This window comes from Melanotaenia boesemani, chromosome 3, assembly GCF_017639745.1.
Source record: "Melanotaenia boesemani isolate fMelBoe1 chromosome 3, fMelBoe1.pri, whole genome shotgun sequence".
Classification (NCBI taxonomy): domain Eukaryota; kingdom Metazoa; phylum Chordata; class Actinopteri; order Atheriniformes; family Melanotaeniidae; genus Melanotaenia; species Melanotaenia boesemani.
The window spans coordinates 11,921,213-11,943,425 of record NC_055684.1 but is presented as its reverse complement, the minus strand read 5'-3'; the positions used below and the strand labels follow the sequence as shown (position 1 = coordinate 11,943,425).

Genomic DNA, 22,213 nt, shown 5'->3' with positions numbered 1-22,213 from the left:
AGAGGGCGATGGCTACTGGCAGGAATGATCTCTGGTTGCATTGACAAAGCCTCACCCTGAACACACTGTGTTGTTTAGAGAATGTGAAGAATCATCCATTATTTTTAGCAGCGTGTGTGCAGCATTCTTCTCTGGACAATCAGCTCCAGTGGCTCCAGAGTTATCACCAGTACAGAAATAGCCTCCTTTGTGACCTCACAAAGTGAAAGATCTCAGACTCCCCTGTTTGAGCACACATTTGCTAAAAAGTGGAGCAAGCAAATGAGAGAAGAGACAGAATTTTCTTATTTTTGGGCCTCATACACAGGCTATGAGAATGACTCATATAAAACCTTTAGAAAGGGAATTTTGCATAATAGGGGACCTTTAATGCAGAACAACTTCTTTTTCCACCTCATCCAAAACATCCCAGCTGTTTCAAGTTGACATTCTTTCTATCTGAACTTTTATCTTGTTCTTTAACATCTGACGTGAGTCATTTCTCCCTGCCAGAGAAGTTTGTCCTGTCTGACACAAGTGGTTGTGTTTACCAAACTGACTGATGCTGAATTTTGGGAAGGGATTTCTATCTGTCTGCTAGGTTTAGGTTTATGTGTTGATGTTCAAACAACAGGAGTTCCCCTCATTTGTAACACTAATGTATCTTCTTTTGTTATGTACAACAATAAATATGGTTTTAAAGAAAGTGATAAAATACAGCACCAGTCAAAGGTTTGGACACACTTTCCTATTAAAAACAGTGGGAAAGTGTATCCAAACTTTTGACTGCTGGTGTTAGTAAATGTAGTAAATGGTGTTAGTCTTCAGCATTGATTCTGAATCGTCCACGTCTGAATTGGTACACATCTGAAAAATTACTTTCTCCCACCCCTTATCTTCAGTAGGAGACAGTGAGATGAGAGCTCAGGTATGGACGCCATTTATTACCTGTATTCCAGAGGAATACTTACTCATCTTTCTCTCGCAGCGATCACCTTCCCAGCCCGGCTCACAGACACATCCAGTACCTTCAATGCCTTCGTCACACCTCCCCTGCATTGCACAGCTGCAGGCTAAGAGACAGAAACATGATTTTCACATATTTTCCAGTCTAGCGAAGGCATGAGATTAGGAGTTATTTGAGACATCCAGAATTTCTGCAGATACAATTTGGTTCTGCAGATATGATTTGAAGCTCTGATATCACGGCGAGGACCATCCAATAGACCTAAAGACTGGGAGTTTATTACTGCTCCCAAAGTGCAGCTCAATGGTTCAAAGCAAACATGACCGAGAGTGTTGCTTGTGCAACAGCCTTCTTCTCCACAGCAGAGACACCTGCGCTTCCCCACTGAGAAACACAGAGGGAATTGTTTCAAAGGAAACTGTGAAACTACAACAGACAATCTGCAGCTGTTTCGTGTTTTTAACTCAGTGTGCTGAGTGAAAACAGGTGGCGGGTTTGTCAAAAGCTCCAAGCACATCCAAGCATGGCGAGTGTGCAGCGTTGCTATGGTGACAGCCTGCTGGGGAGCTAATGTTAAGGGTGGTAACATGCTCATGTCTCATTCCAAAATCTTGTTCATGTCCACCTCATTGTACTCATTACTCCTTTTGTTTTGTTACCAAAATCACCTCCCTGTGTGATTTTAAATGGATCTGAATGACCTGTTTATGATCAAGCTTTTGAAACATCCTCTCTGCTATAAAATGATGAAGCTCCCCCTGCAGGGGGGAGGGAACTGCTGTAGCTTAGTGAAACATTTAAGTATTTTACGTTGGATCCAGGTAAGTTTTCTGGAGCTGGATCTGCAGTGAAGCATACTCATTGTAACGATCCAAAAACAACAAAAGCACCCATCATCATTTGAGGTTGTAAACTCTTGAAAAAGAAGAGTTTCATGTCTGAACATTTGGAGCCAGATGAGCTGGTTTTAGCATCTGGCCACCAAAACATCACCTTGTACAGGAAAAGCTAACTACTAAAGGAACCATAGCTCACACCCAAAACTGTGCCGGTAAGATTATATTTCATCTATATACATGATTCATCAACAAGGAGGAAACATTGAGGGATCAGGACATGTAGGTACAGTGAATTCCTTAAAAAAAAAAAGAGGAAGTCAGTAGCAGAATAAGCTGTTTGGTATTTGGCAGACATAAATGGCCAGGTTTTCTTTATGCAACCAACATATTCAACTGTGCTGCTGATCCCACAAATGCATTTTAATTACAAATGTGGCTCCATTTAAAAGGGAAATAAACATGCTTTCCAACAGTATAAGATTTATCACTAAGAAATATTGTTACAACAAAGAAATAATCCAAGAAAACACTAACTGTTCTATGTTTTCTGCAAATATTACATCAAAATGTCAATTTTAGCCTGAATAAAAAATTAAAGCTTGCCTGCTTGATGTACTGTATAAGATCTTACACTGACATGCTCCAACCCCATTGGGTGAGTTCATAATGTTAAAATCTATTATTATTGGGTAAGTAAGTAGAGCTTCTGCTACAGGTGACGGTAATGTCTCACAGACATACAACATACAGTAAACAGGTGCATCAGTCAATGGTAGCATGTTGATTCTTGAACTATCTGTTTTTTTTGTTATGCAATGTTTTGACGGTTTGTTGTTTAACTTATTTGTTGTTTGTATCTGACCTGCCAGGGACTACAGATGTAAAGTAGCTTTAATTCTGACATATTTACATTAAAATATTTAGCAATATTCATTGTCCCTTTTGCAGTAATACAATGAAAAACAAAAGTGTTTCACATTAACATACCAATCAGAAGTTTCTGATCCGATCACTCGTTTAGATGAAAATTTAATTCCAATCCAGACAGGAGGGTTATGCCGATCAATGTGAAAGAAAACCTATTTGTGAACTTGTGATACATGTAAAAACATGTCACAATCAGAATAACCTTTTTAGGATTTGTGTAAACAGCACAGGTCAGAATTATAACATGATTAAAATATGTTTGTGCATGTAAACATGGATAGTGTTATAAGCCTAACAATCTCTCAGATACTCCAGAGTGTAGACTCCACCCTCACCTTTAGTTAACCCTTGCACATCAGCACTTTTGTTACTGATTTTCACAACACATTTCAGGGTGTTCTCATGTGTATCAGAGTAAATATCTCAGCAGGCAGTAGCTGCATTGGCAGATTTTTTTCAGAAATGTATTTCTTGTTGTATTTTGTTTTGGGTTTTTTTTCTTTCTGTTTGTGGTTTAATCTGTTTGTCTCTGATGTACCTGTGCAGTTGGCGCCGTAGTAACCACTGGCACACAATTCGCAGGCTTTTCCTTTGAATCCTTTGTTGCATCTACAGGATCCTGAACCACGCATACCATCATCACAACTGCCGTGTTTGCCACAAGGGGCTTCAACACCACCTGGACACACTGAAACGCATGAAAAAAGGATGGAGTCAGAACACGTTGCAGTCTAACTCACAACTTTAACTAAACACAGATTCCTGAAACACTTTACGCAGAGAGAATATCAAACCAGATATTTTCATTCCTTACCCTGACAATCTCTGCCGTAGTGGTTTGTGCAGCACTTTGGCACCCAGGAAGGAAACTGACAAACTCTCTGACAACCGCGCTGACCTAAGTGAACGTCCAGGTCATCAAACCACCTTCTGTAGCTGCCTCTAAACCTGGAGTGATATCTGTAACAACTCTCCCTCTTCCCCTGCATAAAAGCAGAAAGGAAACTCGACTCCATCATAGTTCTTGTTCAGCACCCAATGTTTTGATTGAAGTTCAGAAGTAGCTCTTACCGTGTCTTCATGTTTAAAGGGACAGCGGGGAGGTATGATACAGCTTCCACAGGCCCCCTGAAACATTTCAAGAAAGAAGCCTCGAGTCCAGTTTCAAATACCAACACCGACCTTAATTAAACTATCTACTTGGGGGGGGAACAAAAAAGACAAAAAAAAGACTGTATCAACCTCTGATGGATCCAGAGAATAAAAACAAACATTACACCACACTTTCCCATTAAATCCAATAAGAAAGTGTCTCCAAACCTTTGACTTGCAGTGTATTTCCGTGTGTTGCTCTCAGCATTGTTGCAGGATTTGAAGAAATAAATCATGCAGCTATGACAATATGAATATGTTGACAGTGAATTTAGCTTTTCTGTGTTAATATGAGCATTGGTTCTACTTACATGTGTGGTTTTGTTCTCCACGCTGTCGCAGTACGCTCCCAGACCAGGTGGCTCCAGTAACTGGTCAATACCAAACGCCAGGCCCTCTTTGAATCTCATGTATCTCTCCACCAGCCTGGCTGAATTATCATTCATCAATATTTCTCCCTGAACACACACAAAAATCAATATATTTTTAGCATTACAGCCACAGAAAAAAATTGAAATGAAATTAAATGAACATTTAGTAGAGACAGTAGAGTCGGCTGTTTGGTGCGTATCATTTGTGGAGTTAAAGCAAAGCAAATGAGTGTCATCATGACTTCATCAGTCAACACAACTAGATTTTCCTCTGCAAGTCCAACCAGCAAGTTTTATGAACTCTATCATGTCTTGTAGGATTCTAATAATTTAATAAGAACAACTCATATTTCCTCCATTAGTCTGGATATTAAAAAAATGTGTTCATGGCATTTGACCACACCAGTTACTATGGCAACACTAAGCAGCCAGGTATAAATGGCCTTGGTTAATGTGTGCTGTTCTCACCACCAGTGTTTTGTCACAGCTGAACTTGATGGTGGATCCATGCATGGTCCGGTATGATGGGGATTTAGATGGCATCGGTAGAGCGACAGATGTCAGCTACACACAAACACACAGAGAGTCATATTTGCATCTCTTCAGAGGACATTATATTCATTTGAATTAGTTTCCTGCTGATTTATTATGTTGCATTCACGAGTGGTGCACACCCCTCTCTGCTGATTTATATCCAGGATTTGTCTGAAACCTAAACTTAACCCAACAGTTAACCCCAGATGTAAACTGTGTTTGCATATTTATTTACATGTTTATTTACATATTTATGTACTGTACAGACACTGCTCGAATATGGCAAAAATGATAGTCATGATTATTTTGATTGAAACTGAGATCTCGATTATATAACACAAGTATTCATTATTCACTTTAATAATGTGAATCTATCTATCTATCTATCTATCTATCTATCTATCTATCTATCTATCTATCTATCTATCTATCTATCTATCTATCAGGGGTCTCCAACTCCGGTCCTTGTGAGCTACTGTCCTGCTGGTTTCAGAAGTCTCCTACTACAACACATCTCTGCACAAGCCTGTTAAGGACCCAGTGATTTGAGTCAGGTGTGTTGCATCAGGGTAGAACCCAAAACCTGCAGGACAGTAGCTCACGAGGACCGGAGCTGGAGATCCCTGGTCTATATAGATCATATCTATATCACCCAGGTCCCAGTAGTTATTGTTTGTCTCACACCAGCAGCTATGTTCTGCGTGGTGTGATCTGGAAAAAATTAGTCTGGAGACATTTTGTTTTCACATTGAAATCAGTGTCAATAAAATGTAGCGTGAGATTTCTTGTATATACGGTTTTATGATGCGGCTTGACCACAAGTCCATAGTGGTGCTGAAACATTGGATTGTAGCCACGTCCTTCACGACACCCTCACGACACTCATCATACAGGGCAGGGAGAGACACTCGACTAAAATGGAGATGAGATGGAAGTGATCCTGTTTGTACAAAGTGTTGATGAGTTTCTTAAATCCCGGGTTGTGCGCTGTGTTAATTGAGCACTGGTCTTTGGCAAGAAAAAAAGTTGTGTTTGTTTATAACGTTTGTTTTCGCTTCGTGTCTCTGGGAGCTGGTGGATTATTTAGTCGCAACTCTTCAGTCTAACTTGAGAGGTGTTGGCAACTCGCGCTGAATAAAAGCAAAGTAGTTGGGGTTGTGGGACAAGTCTGCAGCAGATTGCAATGTCAGTGCAAAATAGCACAAGGGTAAACTGTGAAGGAACAAAAAGAATCATTTCATTTTTATGATCATTGAAAACCCAGATCACAATTGAGATTAAAATTCAATCAATCGCCCAGCCCTAACATAATCTATCAGACCAAATACTGTACATTTATTTTTGTTACTTGTGTGCTTACTGTACCTATACTGTTGCAACAATACAATTTTCTCACTGAGGGACTAATAAAGGCTTCCTTATTCTTCTTATTCTCATTATATATTCTGGATCAAAACCGTTCAGAGCCTTGCAAACCAGCAGCTGAATTTTGAAATCTGTTCTTTGGCCCACAGGAAGCCAGTGTACAGATCTAAAAACCAAAGTGAGATGTTTCCTAATCCACTGTGGATTAGCTGCAGTTTCTTAGTGATTTTTTAGAGAAGCCTGTAAAAACTCCATTACACTAGTGAAGACTACTAAAAACAAAGATGTTTTTCTAAATCATGTTGAACCATCAGTCCACTAATTTTAGATACATTTTTCAAATAGTAAAATACTGATTTGGTTACTGTTTTAATATGCCTGTAACAATGTAGCTCAGAGTCCAAAATGACACCAAGATTTCTGGCTAGATTAATAAAATTCTGACACATTCAAATATTAATTTGATTAAGGAATGAACTTAAGCTTTGTATGGAACCAAAGTCCCCTGGTGATGCAGCATTATAAAAGTGAGTGTCGTCAACATAATTATGATCAGATATTTTGTTTTCTTTCCTTGATCTGGACTAGTTGGAGCATGTAGATTCTGAACGATAGGGGGCCTAAAGAGAGCCTTGGAGAACTATACACATCATCTTTGTTAAAGCAAATTTTTTAGTTATCAACTGATACAATGTCATTTCTATTTTTTAAAAAGGATTCAAACCAATTCAGAACTGGACCACAGATTCACACCCAATTTTCCGGTGGGTTTAAAAGATGTTATGGTTGACTGTGTCAAAACAGCACTGAGATATAAAGAACTAAAACTGCTTCTGCCACTATCTGTTTTTAGATGGATGTCTTTCATGACTTTGATGTTGGCAGTTTCAGTGCTGAGGTGTTCAGATCCTGACTGAAAGAAATGAAAACAGTTAAGTGCCAAGATGTTTTTAAGCTGCTGATGACAGTAGACAAGGTCTCGTGTTCTTACATTTGAACTTGACAAACATACGACTGGGTCAGTTTCTGAAACGCCAGCTACTAGTTCCTCTATAGTTCAGGATTTTAGTGAATTTTGAGTCAAGGTATTTCCTGAAGATTCTGTTTAGAAATGTAAAAAAAAGAAAAGTATATGGAAAACGTATATGGTAGTAATTACTGCTTGGAACACTACATGTTTTTTGCATCTTGTCTGAAGAGACAACTATCAAAGACAAACATATTTCTAATTTGGCTCCATTCCCCTTACCCTGGAGTTGCGCACAATGTGAGCCTTGATAGTGGCAGCAACTTGGTCCTGATGGTCAGGATTGGAGAGCCAGTGCTTCCTTTCAGCTGGTAGGGAGTTGAGGACCTTGTTGGTTGGCCAAAACATGGTGAATGGCTGGTGAACAGACATCTCAAGCACAGGCAGCAATCCTGCATCCTGTCAAAAATACATGAACAGTCAATGTAGCAGCACAAGCTCCTGCAAAAAACATTTAGTTGCAAAGTTTTGTGACAAGACCATCATGCAAAAACGTTATCAGTTAGATGACATCTGTGACAGGAAGAAGAAAACAATTAATTAAATTATCCAGACGTATAAGAGCTACCTTAGATGTGAATCAACAAGTTGTAGCAGAAGCTGCGTTTAAAGCTACTTTCATGGCTCAGCCAGTAAAGCTCAGTTTATGCTTCAATGTCACTTAGGCAGGGAGTCTATGAGGTGAGAATTAATGACTGTAAAGTGTGCATCTGTGTGAGTCTGCAGAGACATGTTTTCTAACACTGCTTCAGGAAACATAACGCTATGTCCTGGTGACTGAAAGTAAAACCTTTCAGCTGGATGGTCTGAACACAGCAAGCGTGGTTTCCAAAAAGAATTTCAGATTTTAACCCATCTCACCTCAAAACAGTTCTTTTACAAAACAATTTTCCTTGATTTCAGATGAGCTTTGGTCCAAAGAAAACTGCAGCAATTTTTGATCATGTTCACATATGGCTTCTTCTTTGCATGATAGAGGTTTAACCTGCATTTGTGGATTTAATGGAGAATTGTTTCTGGATGTGTTTCTGAGCCCATGCAGTGATTTCCAGTAGAGAAATATTTATGTTTTTATGCAGTTCATCACCAGAATCCAGTTTTGTCCTTCGTCCTTGTCTCTTGTGTACAGAGATTTCTCCCAATTTTTTAAACCTTTTGATGAAATTATAAGCTGTAGAGGGTGGTATCTTCAAAGTCATCACAATTTTACTTTGATGAACATATTTCTAACATTGGGCAACAATTTTTAGAGACAGTTTGTCTCAGATTGATGAGCCTCTGTCCATGTAATATTTATCTTTATCTGAGAGGCTCTGTCTCTTTAAAATGCCCCTTTCATGCCCAGTCATGCTCTGTTGCCAGTTAACATAATTAGTTCTCAAATACTCTTTCAGTTGTTTGTGATTTGATACTTTTCCAACCTTTTGTTGCCCCTGTTCCAACATGTTAGAAATGTGTTGCTGCCAAATGAGCTAATACTTTCCATGAAATGGTAAAATGTCTAATTTTCAACATCTGATATGTTGTTTATGTTCTATTGTGAATAAAATATGGGTTTATGAGATTTGCAAATCATTTAATTCTGTTTTTATTTACATTTTACACAGCATCCAGACTTTTTTGGAATAGAGGTTATAAGAAGACAAAACTTCACAAAACTAAATTGCATAAATAAAAAAAGTATATATTCAGTTATGACCAGCCAGTCCACTACTGTGGCAGTTCTGCAGCATAAACACGAGTATTTCTACTTTTGACTTTAAACAAAGAAAGAAAACTTTAAGAGAGTGTAGTGACTATCTGGTCCTATCCTCCTCAGTCGCTCTGGATGCAGGGGATCCTGGTGATAACGCGCTTCATTAAGTCAGTGTCCAGACTGAAAGGTAAGTTCAAGTGTGTTCCCATTTATTGAATGAATGAAAATAATGGCTTGACGTCCAGGATGGCAGTATGGCTACAGGATGAATAGATGGCCCTGAGGTTATGAAAAGGATGGAGGTATAGCGAGTGGCGGTGGAAAAACGGTAAGAAGCGTCTAGACATAAAGGTGTTTAGAAGCGGTAAAAACCGTGCGACCTCCCGTTACCCAAGCACCCCGTGCACTGTCACCTCCATGCCTATATGCACTTCCCCTCCACACCGCCACCAATAGTGGAGGGGAATATAGGTCACCTGTGCCATTCCAAACGTAAACAAACACCACTACCACAATAAACCTGGACCAAACAATAAAGAGAAATAATGGCTCCTACAGAGAGAAAAACACGAAATGTAATATAAAAGAAGGATATGCATTCAATTTGCATTCCTGCCCAAGTTGGAGATGTAGAAGCAGGTTGCAGAATTAATAAGCAGAATTAAGTTGTAGCTACACTTTTGGCCTTACCTTAACGAGTTTGTAGAACTGAGTGTAGCCATAAACTTCAGCTGCAGTACTGAAGTTCATCTAAACACAAAGAAACAGAGAAATTACACTGTTCTTTTTTCTTTTTTTCAGCTTCATCATTAAATTAATTTTTAATAAACTGCACACCATTTTAGTCTGAAGGAGGGGTTTGTTCTCCAGCTTGTAAGGCATAAGCAGAGTGTCAATGTGGTGTATAACTCCATTACTTGTGGTGTAATCACTCTTTACAATCCTGGATCTGTTGTTGACCCAGATAGAACCCTGTAGAGGGAAGAGACAGACAGAGAAGTTTTTTTTTTATTATTATTATTAAGTAAAGCATCACACCACCTTAGAGGAAAATGATTAAATTAATCTGCAAATGTTTGAAGAACCAGAACAGAAGTGCAGGAGGTGATAAAAACACCTGGCTGAGACTCAAGGAAAATTCTTTGTAATATTTAAACATATGACATTAAACAGTAAAATTGTAATTTCTCACTTTTAAATGCCAGTTAGAGGCACTAAAAAAAGTTGATGGTGCATCACAGCTGACTGGAAGTTTTAATTTCCTATTTTAGATTCTCCTCTGTCAGCTCTGTAATGATGTCCTGCTTTAGATTAAGAGGTAAATTAAAACTCAATACAAATTTAACCTATAAATTGAATTTAAAACTCAAGCTATAGATTTCCCTTCCTACATATTTAAATAAATTCTTACAGGCAGATCAGCTCTTAAAAGGGCTGAAAGAATTAGCATCACATGCTACTTAAAAAAATCTTCATGTACTGTAGAGATGCCGTTGTTAGGATTTCTCTTCTATGCTGAACAGATAAATAGTTATTCAGATCAATAATGTGACTTCAAGGCTGGTGTGTGTTTTACCTGCTGCAAGCTGAAGTGTAGCGTGTATCCTGATACCGAGACTGCACGCTCAGTGGTTTTAAGATCACTTTCATTCAGAATTTCGCAGAAAACAACATGGTAACTAACCAGATCCTCCAGACGACCCATCATCTTCCATTCATCAATCTGTAGTCCAACCAGGCAAAGATCAGCAACCTTACCACTGACAGGTGACAGATTATAGATCAATGCTGTAATTAACAGGCAGCGGTTTTTGTCCTCACAGTTGACACGTTGTTGGTTTCCATCAGAGGGACGAAGACAGTTAACGGTCCATCACCATGCAGACTAGGAGATTCTGACCCCTATGAAACACATACAATGAAAATCTGTGAAGATGGAGGAAAGAAATGCCCCCTTAACTGAGGTCTGCTGTTTATATCAAAGGTCCTGCATCTCAGTCTTCTGAATTGTATATTTCTGATTTAAAGTAACTTGGTTATCAACTGATTTAAGTGTTTTTTTGCTTTTCTGGTTCATATTTCACATTATTGAAGGTGGAGACGAACAGTTGTCATCCCAGAGTCTGTCTGAGTTTCTCCTCCACACTGTCATTAAGTGTTGTCAAGGGAAACTTCTTCTCTGTAATACTGTCAGATCCTGATCTTACTGTGTAACAACCCTGAAATGATGCACTATTATTTTGCAGTGTATTAATTCATTTTTGTTGTAAATGGCAGGTGGCAGTGTGTTGTTAAAGTTTAATGTAAATAGCTGCCGCTGTATAAGATTATTCTCCTTTCTGCTCCCTTTTATTTTATTAAAAATCTTGTTTTCTTTTGTCTTTGAATGAAGTACATTAATAATAATAATAATAATAATAATAATAATAATAATAATAATAATAATAATAATAATAATAATAATAATAATAATGTCATTCAGATTATGCATGATTTGTGTAATCTTTACAGATGCACAGACACACCTGGCATAATGGTGTACAAATAAGAAAATTATGTTACTGAATGTTTAATGATAAGCCTGCGACCGCTTTACAGTAGGCTCCACCTTTTCCAAAATACTTAATGACTGAGACTCGAACCCTCCATGTCCCTGGATAGGATGAAGAAAGTACAACTAATATCCGGATTACTAATAAACTGTCATAGCAATTAACAGATAAAAATCACTGATTCTTTTAGGAAATAATCAGAAAAGGTTTTATTTAAATTAGCTGTGGAATACAGGACCAATGAACATGGATATGGCCAGCTGTTGTATCTGGCAGCCATTTGTCGGGTACCTTAAACTTAAATTCACAAAAAAAATCATGAAGAAGACCAAAAACAAGATTTTTTTTCACTGTCAGCAACTCACCAACATCATTAGCCGAAAGAGGTTGTTTTCTGGCTGCCTGTGCACCTCCTGTGAGACAGAAAACAGTGTCCTGTGAGGGGGAGGAGAGCACCAGAGGGAGGTCAACAGGAAGTCAGAGATGATGTGACTCACATTGTTGGTGCTTCCCCGGCAATCAAAGCCGTCGCCCACATGGCCTTTAAAGCATGTGCAGTTCCTCTGGCCCAGACCGATGTATTCACAGTGAGCGTACCTGCTGCAGTCGCCGTTGTTCTACAGAAGAAACAGCTTCAACAACCCTGCAACCCTATTTATTAAAATCTCTCAGCTATTCACATGGACTTAGGATTTTAAATGTGATGGATGAATTAATTCCAGCAGCTAATATAATTCTAGCTGTCTTCAGAAAACAGATGTCAGTTTATTGTAAAAAGTTCAGAGTAAAGTAGATGGCATAGACGTACAGTTCTGCAGGGGTTAACGGGATAACAGGACCTCCCAGATCCTTGGAAGCCCCTCTGACATCTGCAGGCCGTCTGCAAACCACAACAAAACACAAAGCAGTCAGTCGGCAGAACAGTCTTTCCATCCACTGAGCTCAGCCAGTCAAAAAAAAAAAACATCTGTTCTCAAGGATTTTAGTACTACACCAAAGGTACTTTAACTTTCTATGGAAAGCATTAAAATTAGTTTCCTTGTCCACATCCTTACAAGACACAATAAAATTTCAGACACAATCTTCTAATGCACTGAGGTGAAAATAGTTTATTATAAGTTACTATATTAAAACAACTCCTTTCAGATTCAAGATCTATTACATTAATACCTCTAACAGCCAGTTAAAATCAACAGCATTTTTCAAATCAGGCAGTTTAAACCAATAGTCTGTGTGGTTTCAACAATATGTACTCTGTAGTACTTCAGTGTTTTTCCATTAGATGTGACCTCATCAGATTGCCCCAGTTATTAGTTGCAGAGAAGCAGCAAGTGGTTCAGATGAGATATCAACATGATCAAGATTAAATTTGAAATTTGTCTTGGGCTTTCACCCCAGCTGCAGCCATGAACTGAACAGCAACATTCAATTAACAACCAGCTTCACACATTTACCTTCGACATAAAAGCATACCAATTCAATTCAAAGATCATGTACAATAAAAACTATTTAAAAAATACATGATAAGATAAATAAAAACCTGATTACATAAAGGAACATTCTTAAGTAGATAGTCATAAAAAAAGCAGGATCCTTGATCTGCGCTATTTGTTTGTGGAAATATGAGTGTTTAAATCTATAACCTGCATCGAGGGACGGCGGCGGCTGCTTGTACTCTCTGTGGAGAACATGGGTCATGTTGTTTATTTTATGGGATTGTCTGTGAGAAGCCTGTTCAGAGATGGTCTGTGTAGCAAGTGATCTTCAGTGTCTGTGATTTTCTATGTAGTTATTAATAAGCGTAGCAGCTTATTTTCCCATTGCACAGCAAGGCTAACGAATCAAGCTGTGGGGCTAAATCTCCCAAGGCTCTCCAGAACAGCCTGGGAAAACAACAACATGACCTGTTTGTTCATGCCATGAATTCTAAGTTAGAAGTGTAGTCACTGCCGCAGTCGGCTACAGAGGTAGCCAACATGAATGGACTAGTGTCAATGAATACTCTTGGTGTTTGTAGGAGCTGACCTGTTCCACAGACTTTTTGTCAGCTACACCCCGATGGTCAAATACCATCTCCTTTGTTTTATTTGTATTAAGAACCAGGTAGTTATGATCACACCGGCTGATTAACCTCTGCATCCCTAAAAAAATAGCTTGACAGGTCTTGGCCCTATTCCAATAAAGATACAACAGCTGTATCATCAGAGAATTTAATGATGCGATTGCCTGAGTAAAAACCTCTGCATTCATTAGTGTGCAGGGTAAACAAGATCGGTGAAGTGACACAGCCTTGGGGAGACCCCGCATTGACAATTCTGGGTGCAGAGAGAGTCCCATTTATGCTGACTTAGTTTACAATTAATGTTATAATCCAATGATACCAGGAAGCACAATAAATCATTTAATTTTTTGATTAAGATGTGTGGCTGCAGCATGTTGAAAGCAAAACTAAAATCCACCAATAAAAGACCAGCATTTGAGGTTGAATCCTCCAAGTGTTTAAGAATAAAACAAGTCAAGGTTAACATACTGTAGCATCCTCTGTCCTTCTATTATTCTTGCAGGCAAATTGCAGGAGATCTAAAAGCCCCCTTATATCACTTTTTAAAAGATTAATGACAATTTTCTCAAGGCACTTTATCACTATTAAGGTGAGTGCCACAGGACGGTAGTCATTCTCTTGGCAGCTTGCTTATTGTGGAACAGATATAATGAAAGAGCTTTTCCAGGTTTCTTGGGACTGTGGAAGTTGTTACGGCTACTGCCAATTGCTGGCAGCTGCAGCTCATTGCTGCCATTAATTGGCTGTGTGGAGGCTCTGTTCGGAGTGGCTGGAGCGGCACACCTCAATCTCCTCCCTTCTGACTGGTTAACCATCGGACCAATCGGGCTGCAGCAGAAGCCAGTCGGGGGGGGGGGGGGGGGAGCCAGAATGGCTCAGGCCGCTTTCCCTCCCATGTTGTGCACTGGGTGTGTGTTGTGGTGTTTAAGTTTAATTGTGATTAGTTCTGTGTTGGGCTAGGTTAGCGTGTTATGTTGTGACGACAGTCACCTTAGTTTATGGATCTGCTGCTTTTTATTTGGTTTTAAGTTTCACCCCGAGTTGCAGTTATGTTGTGGGTTGCACTCGGTGGATTTAGGGAGATGTTTGGTTTGTGTCTTTCAGCAGGTCCGCTAAGCCCAGCACTTGTTTACTTTGTGTATTTTCCGTTACAGGTTTCATTCACCGTTCACGAGTTTTAATAAAATGTGCTTATTTTAAATTAGCCATCTGTCCTCAACGTTTTTATTCTTTGTTACACCCTTCCTCATACCCCTGAAAGGTGGGTCGTAACAGAAGTGTCAAGAGAGTTTTGGTAGATGGGAGTCCAGGCTACTGTGTGCAATGCTTGTTTATATTGTTTTATTTATTGTTATTATTGTTATATTTATTGCATTCTATTTGCCTCTATTTTGCTTTGTACCTGTATATATTGTGTCTTGTGCTTGTCCTGCTTTACTGTTGGTGTTTCATTGCTGCTGGCACCCAAATTTCCCTGAGGGCTCTCCGAAGGGATTAATAAAGTATTTCTATTCTATTCTATTCTATTCTATTCTATTCTATTCTATTCTATATATAGGGGTGTTGGGGGTCAAGGGAGAGGGCAAAAAAACTGAATGACTTCTTCAACAGGTTCAACCAGCCCGTGCCTCCCCCACCCCTGCTCTCACCACCCCCCTCTATCCAATCCACAAACTTCCCACCAGACAGCACAACTCCCCCCTCCTCCACCCCCACATCAACACAATATTCGCCACTTATCACCACAGACCAGGTCAGAGGACAGCTGAGAAAGCTCCGAACCAGGAAAGCCGCAGGCCCAGATAAAGTGTGTCCAAGACTACTGAAGACCAGCGCGGCAGAACTGGGGAAACAACTACAACACATCTCCAACCTTAGTCTGCAGACTGGGAGAGTGCCCACCCTCTGGAAGACATCCTGCATCATTCCAGTGCCAAAGAAGAACCGGCCCAGCGAGCTGAATGACTTCCGACCTGTAGCACTCATTTCACATCTGATGAAGACGTTGGAGCGGCTCTTCCTCGACCTCCTCAGACCCCAGGTGCAACACACCCAGGACCGCCTGCAGTTTGCCTACCAGCCAGGTGTTGATGTGGAGGATGCCATCCTCTACCTGCTTCATCGAGCCCACTCCCAGCTGGATAAGGGAAATGGCACAGTGAGGATTCTATTTCTGGACTTCTCCAGTGCCTTCAATACCATCCAGCCCTCTTTGCTCCGGGACAAACTGAGCAGGATGGGAGTGGCCCTCCACCTGAGAGACTGGATCTCTGACTACCTCACTGGCAGACCACAGTACGTCAGGCTGAAGGACACCACGTCTGACACGGTGGTCAGAAGCACGGGAGCCCCCCAGGGCACAGTGCTGCCCCCTCTTCTCTCCACCCTGTACACCTAGGACTCCCGCTACAACTCGGAGCTGTGTCACATTCAGAAGTAAGCCGATGACACGGCTATCGCTGGGTGTATCAGGGATTACAGAGGTGGAGAGGTGGAGTATCGGAGACTGGTGGGGGACTTTGCTTTGCTGCATGGTGCCACAGTAACCACCTACACCTCTAAGATGAAGGAGCTGGTTATTGACTTTGGGAGGTCCAGACCTAGACCACGACTGGTCCAGATAAAGGGAGCTGAGGTGGAGGCAGTGGACTCTTATAAATACCTCGGGCTGTAGCTTGACAATAAACTGGACTGGACAACACACACCAGCCACCTGTATGGGAAGACACAAAGCAGGATGTACTTCCTAAGGAGGCTGCAGTCCTTCAACATCTGCAGCAAACTTCTGCGGATGTTTTACCAGTCTGTGGTTGCCAGTGTCCTCTTTTACACTGTGGTGTGCTGGGGTGGCAGCTTATCCAAGAAGGACACATCCAGACTGGATAAACTGATCAGGCGGGCTGGCTCTGTGGTCGGCATAAAGCTGGACTCTCTGATGACGGTGGCAGAGTGGAGGATTCTGGACAAACTGCTGGATATTATGGACAATGCCAGCCACCATCTCAACACGGTCATCAGTAACCAGAGGAGCCTGTTCAGTGAAAGACCTCTCCTTCCCAAGTGTAGGACCAACAGGCTTAAGAACTCTTTTGTCCATCATGCCATCACACTCTACAACTCCTCACGTGGAGGGAAGAGGACAGAGGGGACAGAAAGGAGCACATAAAACATAGAGAACAGTTAAAAAAAAGGGGGTTTATCCATTTACATCTACTTGTGCAATTACAGGCACACAAAGAGATGGACACTTTCACTGGTGCAATAACCTCCTCTTCATCCGTAGTGTAATAATTTCAACTCACATTCTATACAAGCCATATCTAGCTCTTTTGCCTTATTTATCTTTATTTTTATCTTATTTATCTGTGTGTTGCTCTTTTTACTCATTTTGCTCTTTCGTACTTGAGTGCTTATTTACCTGATTTTTCTATTGTGCTGTTGGAATTCTGAATTTCCTGAGGGAGTCATCCCAAGGGATTAGTAAAGTTAAGTCTAAGTCTAAAAGTTTGATGTATGATGCAAAAAGTTTCCTTCAGTTTTATTCATCTCTGCATGCTGCCACACACCTGTGCACAAACTCTCAGTGAAGCGTCTGATTGTAAATGTGCCACAGTTCCTGAGGTGCTTGCAAAAATCTGTTGTCTGCACTCAGAATGTCCCTCTGTTTGCTCAGGAATGAGGCACAATAATAACAGAGCTGTATTACATCCAACATGCAGCAGTGTTTTGTTACCATATTGGGGCCTGTTCTGATGCACTCTGCTGCTTTGTGGCAGCCTCCATTGTTGACAAGACAGCCGTCAATCTCTGTGAACAACAGACCAGGGATTCATTTTAATACACAATTCGGACAGTAGTTTTTTAGCTCAGCACTCCTGTCTGATGCCCATTATTTAGGCGTCTGACTGAATGTTTTTATGTTTCTGACTGCACATGAATAACCTGGGAGGCAAAACCCAGGGGCTTAAAATATCAAGAAAGTTTCTGTCAGTGCTTTAGCAACTTGAACTCTTTCAATAACATTTCAGCACTTTCATTTCAAAACTTTGATTTTTTTTTTTTTTTTTTTTTTTTTACTTTTTCTGGTTTTGTAGGCATGAATAAGTTACCCAGACAGACAACCCCGTCTCCAGTGTACCCCTCCGTGCAGGTGCAGGTCCTCTCCACTGCTGAGACCTTCGTACAAAAGGCGAACTTTGAACAACCGCCATTAGAAATGCTGCACAAATCCAGTTCTGAGAGACGGAGAGAGAGACGAGGAGAGGGTCATCAGATAAACCTGAAGACATGTGGATGTGTGTGAGTGTGTGTTTTTACCTTTGCAGTAAGTTCCATTTCCTTGATATCCAGCCACACAAACACAGACAGCAGCTGATCCCTGTGGCCCTGTTATACAACTGCAGCAGAGAGAGACTGTTCAAACTTCATGTTGTTTAAACTTTATCTTTAATAGCTTATATTTGCAGGTTATTGTTCCACAAGCATTAACAACCCCATTATAATAATAATAAAAATACAGCTTTTAAGTGCCGCAGTCCATGAGCTGCAGGATGCAGAATGTTGGAAATAGGTAACCTTAAGATTCAGCACAGGGAGCTCTAATGTCAGCTCAAGCTGTGCACACCCTGGTGGCTTCTTAGTAAAATAAGCTAATGTTGCCAATAATATGTTTGTCATGTTGCAATAAAGCTGAAGGAATATTGTTTCGCTTCACTGACTATCCACCAGAGAAAAATAATTTATATCATTAATCTTATTATGTATTTAGCCAAATGGCTGGCTGGCTGGCTGGCTAGATGGACGGATGGCTGGCTGGCTGGCTGGATGGATGGGTGGGTGGGTGGGTGGATGGATGGATGGATGGATGGATGGATGGATGGATGGATGGATGGATGGATGGATGGATGGATGGATGGATGGATGGATGGATGGATGGATGGATGGATGGATGGATGGATGGATACTTATGTAGTGTTGATGTAACGCTTTGTCTAAACAAACACAGATATTTCACTCACTTCCCTCTTACATACCATCAGAGGGAGGTGCACAGTTTAATGCTTTAAGCCAAAAACACTGTTATCCTCTCCACTCTTAAACAGCACAGCCGAATCATGTGAAAGGTGATTCAGTGGTTTAAAACTGTGTTTGCATGTGGATGAAAGACGCAAACACATATAACACTAGTTTATATTAAAGGCAGAACTGTTGTGTTGAATTGTCCACAGAAGAATACTTTGAACTGTACACAACAATATAGTGACTTACTTGGCATTTTCATCACATGTACCTCCACAGGCGTCGTCTTTGATCTCTATGTGAAACACAGATTTCAGATGATAATGGGTTAGAGGAACAGAGTGTGATCATAGTTTTATTGCAATTGTGTCTTACCTATTGAACAGGAAGCTCCTTTCCAACCTTTGTAGCACACACACCTGCCGCTTCCTGCCAGACCATCGTCACATTTGCCATGGTCACACCCACACTCTGCAACACACAGAAAATTACACTCCTCCTTACTATCCTATGTTAGCTTAATATGGCAAAGTTAGTACTGAATAACCCCTCAATTCAGGGAAGTTTACCAGCTATTAGGGAAATATAAAGATTACATTATTAATCCTTGTATCCTCCTCATATTTGCTTCCTCTGGTGACCTTTGTGTACAAAAATGTACACACAAAAAAAAGTGTGGTGAAGATGGGCATATCATGTTGTCAATGGACGTTGGCTGTCAGTGACCAAAATTGTTCCCAACATACATGTTTTCATCTGTGAGTGGATCTGGTGGCCTCAGGTGCAGCGATGGCTGAACTACAGGTAACTACTTCAACATTGTGTGCATGTGTACTTAAAGCAGTGGGTCTCAAACCAATGCACCAATTTTTTTTGCCAACCACTAAAAGATATAAAGAAGAAGAACTGCTTCAAAGGCATTACTTATCCCCATCAAACAAAGTACTGCAGTTTTAAAGCTCAGAGGGTTCTCATTTCACACACAGACTCATTTGTCCTTTCAGAGACACCGTAGTAAAAATGGTAGCACAAATATGGCAGCTGCCACGTACTGTACCCACAGCAAGTAGATATAAATGAAGAATAAAAACACAACAGCTGTTTTAGTAAAGTGATTATACCATTAGAAACTGTTTTTAAGGATATATAGAATTTTCTGTCATTGAATTAGTTCCACGAAACACCTTTAAACAACTTCAGACCTGCTCAAAACTACCAAGCATTCAATCCCTTTCATGTTTCTAGCATTTTAAAGGGCAGTTTAATTATTTAAATTAATATTTTTTTACATAAATTGTAGGGGGATGGGGCTTTGGTGGTAGATAGAGTCTTGTATATGTCAAAGATTAGCAACAAACCTGTTTTTAATGTAAAATAAAATTCTCTCTCTGGTGATTTTGGTGGGCAAAAATGCTTCACTGACTTCCATTAAAAATACATCTTTAATAATCCTGTAATTCCAGTTTAAAACCATTTATTCTTTACTGTTAGCATTTCATTTGAAAGAAAGTAGTAATATTTGAGCTTTTTCCAGTTTTCCACCAGATTGAACTGTTTTCCAAAAACAGGCAGATGCTGGATATTCTTGTATTTTTTTACCAGATATATTATGTATATTACTACCAGGGAGCCCAAAAGGGATTTTTTTGTTTTTGTTTGGTTTTTTTTGTTGATTTGTTTTTTTGTTTGTTTGTTTGTTTGTTTGTTTGTTTGTTTGTTTGTTTGTTTGTTTGGTTTTTTTTTTATTTTTTGTTTTTTGTTTTTTTTGTATGTCAAATAATTTCCGATGAATAAAATCAAATGTTTATTTCAAAATGATATATCATATACAAAAAAACACACACACAAAAAAATATATATAAATCATGCCCCCCCCCCCCCCCCCCCCCCCCGGTGGTCACACAGCTCCGTGATATAACTGGTAATATCTGGCATTTAAAGGGTTAATATGAATTTATGAGCAGGTCTGCAGTTGTTTAAGTGATTTATGGAAAAAAGACATTAAAAATATTGATGTATCACTCTGGGTGCTAAATGGATCAACAGAGTATAAAAGATGTGAAAGAAAAAGATACTGGATTTAAAAGCTTGACTGAAAAGAAAGGGTTTATGATGGTCTGTTTATGTGGTTCCTGCTCTGGTGTGTGGCGATGGTGGGCGTGCCTGTTTCCCCGGCAACCAAGATCTTCACCTGCACCTAATTCTGCAATCAAGCAGTGAGTATATCAGACCAGCTCAGCCTTCCAGTCATCGCCAGATTGTTGATTACTCAGTGGTAACAGCTCTCAGTCTTCTCAGCAATTTTGCCTGTTTTTTTTCCTTTTTGCCTGCCTAACTTGCTTTTTGTGCTTGCTCCAGAGATCCAGATCTGCCTACCTATCACACCTTCCTCATTCTGAGATCCTTCATCTGTGGATTCCAATAAAGCCTTTAGTTATTTCCAGATCTGTGTCTGTGCTTGGATCCTGGTTCTCACCCCCACACGCAACACACTAGCTATAACACAGACTAAATGATAACCATATAAAAAAAATAAGTAACGAAAAATGTACAAAAATGTCCAAGCAGGGTATAAGGGTTGAAATAGTAAATTAGAAAATACAGTGACATCCAAATCTCTCTCATCCATAGTCTGAACTGTCTGGGTCTAAATTAATACATTTTGATTTTATATATACATATATATATATATATATATATATATATATATATATATATATATATATATATATATACTGTTTGTTTGTTTTTGGTATCTTTCACCCAAAGTGGAAAAAAACTAAGTAAAACTTTAACGTGATAACAGTCAGTGCTAAAGATCTTTCACAGAGTTCACCTACCCAAACCCCAAGTTTTTCAATATTCTGGTTTTGTTTGAGGCTGTTCTAGTCTGTCTTGTTCAACAGAGTGGTAATCAGTGGTACTGGGAATCCCCACAGCAAACAGTCACTCATCAGGGCCTTTTTCAGAAAAATATTCCATCATTGTTGATACCACAGGCCTGTATAATCTCAAACATTGTGTCCAATCAGATCACATATATGGCATGAAACCAGATTGTGTGTCAATTAGACATAAATCAGTGATTATTAGTGTAGTTTTGTAAGGTTAGCATTTCTAAATCTGATAAAAATGTTTACTACAGTCCTTTGGTGCTGATTTGTGCGTGCTGCCCCCTTGTGGCTGAACTACATTATGGCTGACAGGAATGGCTTTGTCATTGGATAAAAACATGTGCATGTGCATCATGTGCTCACTGGAAGTGCAGTTGACGCCGTAACGTCCCGGCTCACAGTCCTCACAAGCAGTGCCATGGAAACCCTCATAGCAACGGCACTCTCCGTTGCCATGGATACCATCCTGACATTCCCCGTGATTGGAGCACCAGCTGCCGACATCTCCAGGGCATTTGAAGCACTCATGGCCGTAGTAACCAGGGCAACATGAGTGATCCTGTGTGACAGACACATCAGAACTGTTAGTGTCATTAACAAATGTGCTGGTGTTTCACCAACATTTATAACCCCTTCAGTCAGACTTTATTGGATCATTACCAGGAGACATGAGAGCCAGACATGTTTGTCTAAACTAAATCCTTAATTCTTAAACCCATTTATGAAATATGGATCTACATAGAAAACATGTGCCTTGTTACATTATAAATATACTTTCAACAATCAGCTAGAATTACAGGCATACTAAAGTTAAAACTCTCTTACGCGT

The 22,213-nt window shown here is 39.9% G+C and overlaps 1 protein-coding gene across 1 annotated transcript in view; it reads right to left on the bottom strand.

Annotated features, from left to right (window-relative positions):
• The window catches only part of stab1 (stabilin 1), a 123,740-nt gene that overhangs the window by 52,859 nt on the left and 48,668 nt on the right, over nt 1–22,213 (bottom strand). Inside the window, exons 39-58 of the mRNA XM_041980206.1 lie at nt 21,748–21,943; nt 18,866–18,961; nt 18,740–18,785; nt 17,789–17,868; nt 17,581–17,706; nt 17,205–17,278; nt 12,218–12,289; nt 11,907–12,026; nt 11,775–11,822; nt 10,679–10,759; nt 10,434–10,580; nt 9,695–9,829; nt 9,548–9,607; nt 7,384–7,560; nt 4,704–4,799; nt 4,176–4,322; nt 3,784–3,840; nt 3,527–3,695; nt 3,251–3,400; nt 951–1,052 (exon numbers count right to left, since the gene is read on the bottom strand). Of these exons, the coding sequence (XP_041836140.1) occupies nt 951–1,052; nt 3,251–3,400; nt 3,527–3,695; nt 3,784–3,840; nt 4,176–4,322; nt 4,704–4,799; nt 7,384–7,560; nt 9,548–9,607; nt 9,695–9,829; nt 10,434–10,580; nt 10,679–10,759; nt 11,775–11,822; nt 11,907–12,026; nt 12,218–12,289; nt 17,205–17,278; nt 17,581–17,706; nt 17,789–17,868; nt 18,740–18,785; nt 18,866–18,961; nt 21,748–21,943 (2,179 nt within the window). The remainder of the gene's footprint in view (nt 1–950; nt 1,053–3,250; nt 3,401–3,526; nt 3,696–3,783; nt 3,841–4,175; nt 4,323–4,703; nt 4,800–7,383; nt 7,561–9,547; nt 9,608–9,694; nt 9,830–10,433; nt 10,581–10,678; nt 10,760–11,774; nt 11,823–11,906; nt 12,027–12,217; nt 12,290–17,204; nt 17,279–17,580; nt 17,707–17,788; nt 17,869–18,739; nt 18,786–18,865; nt 18,962–21,747; nt 21,944–22,213) is intronic.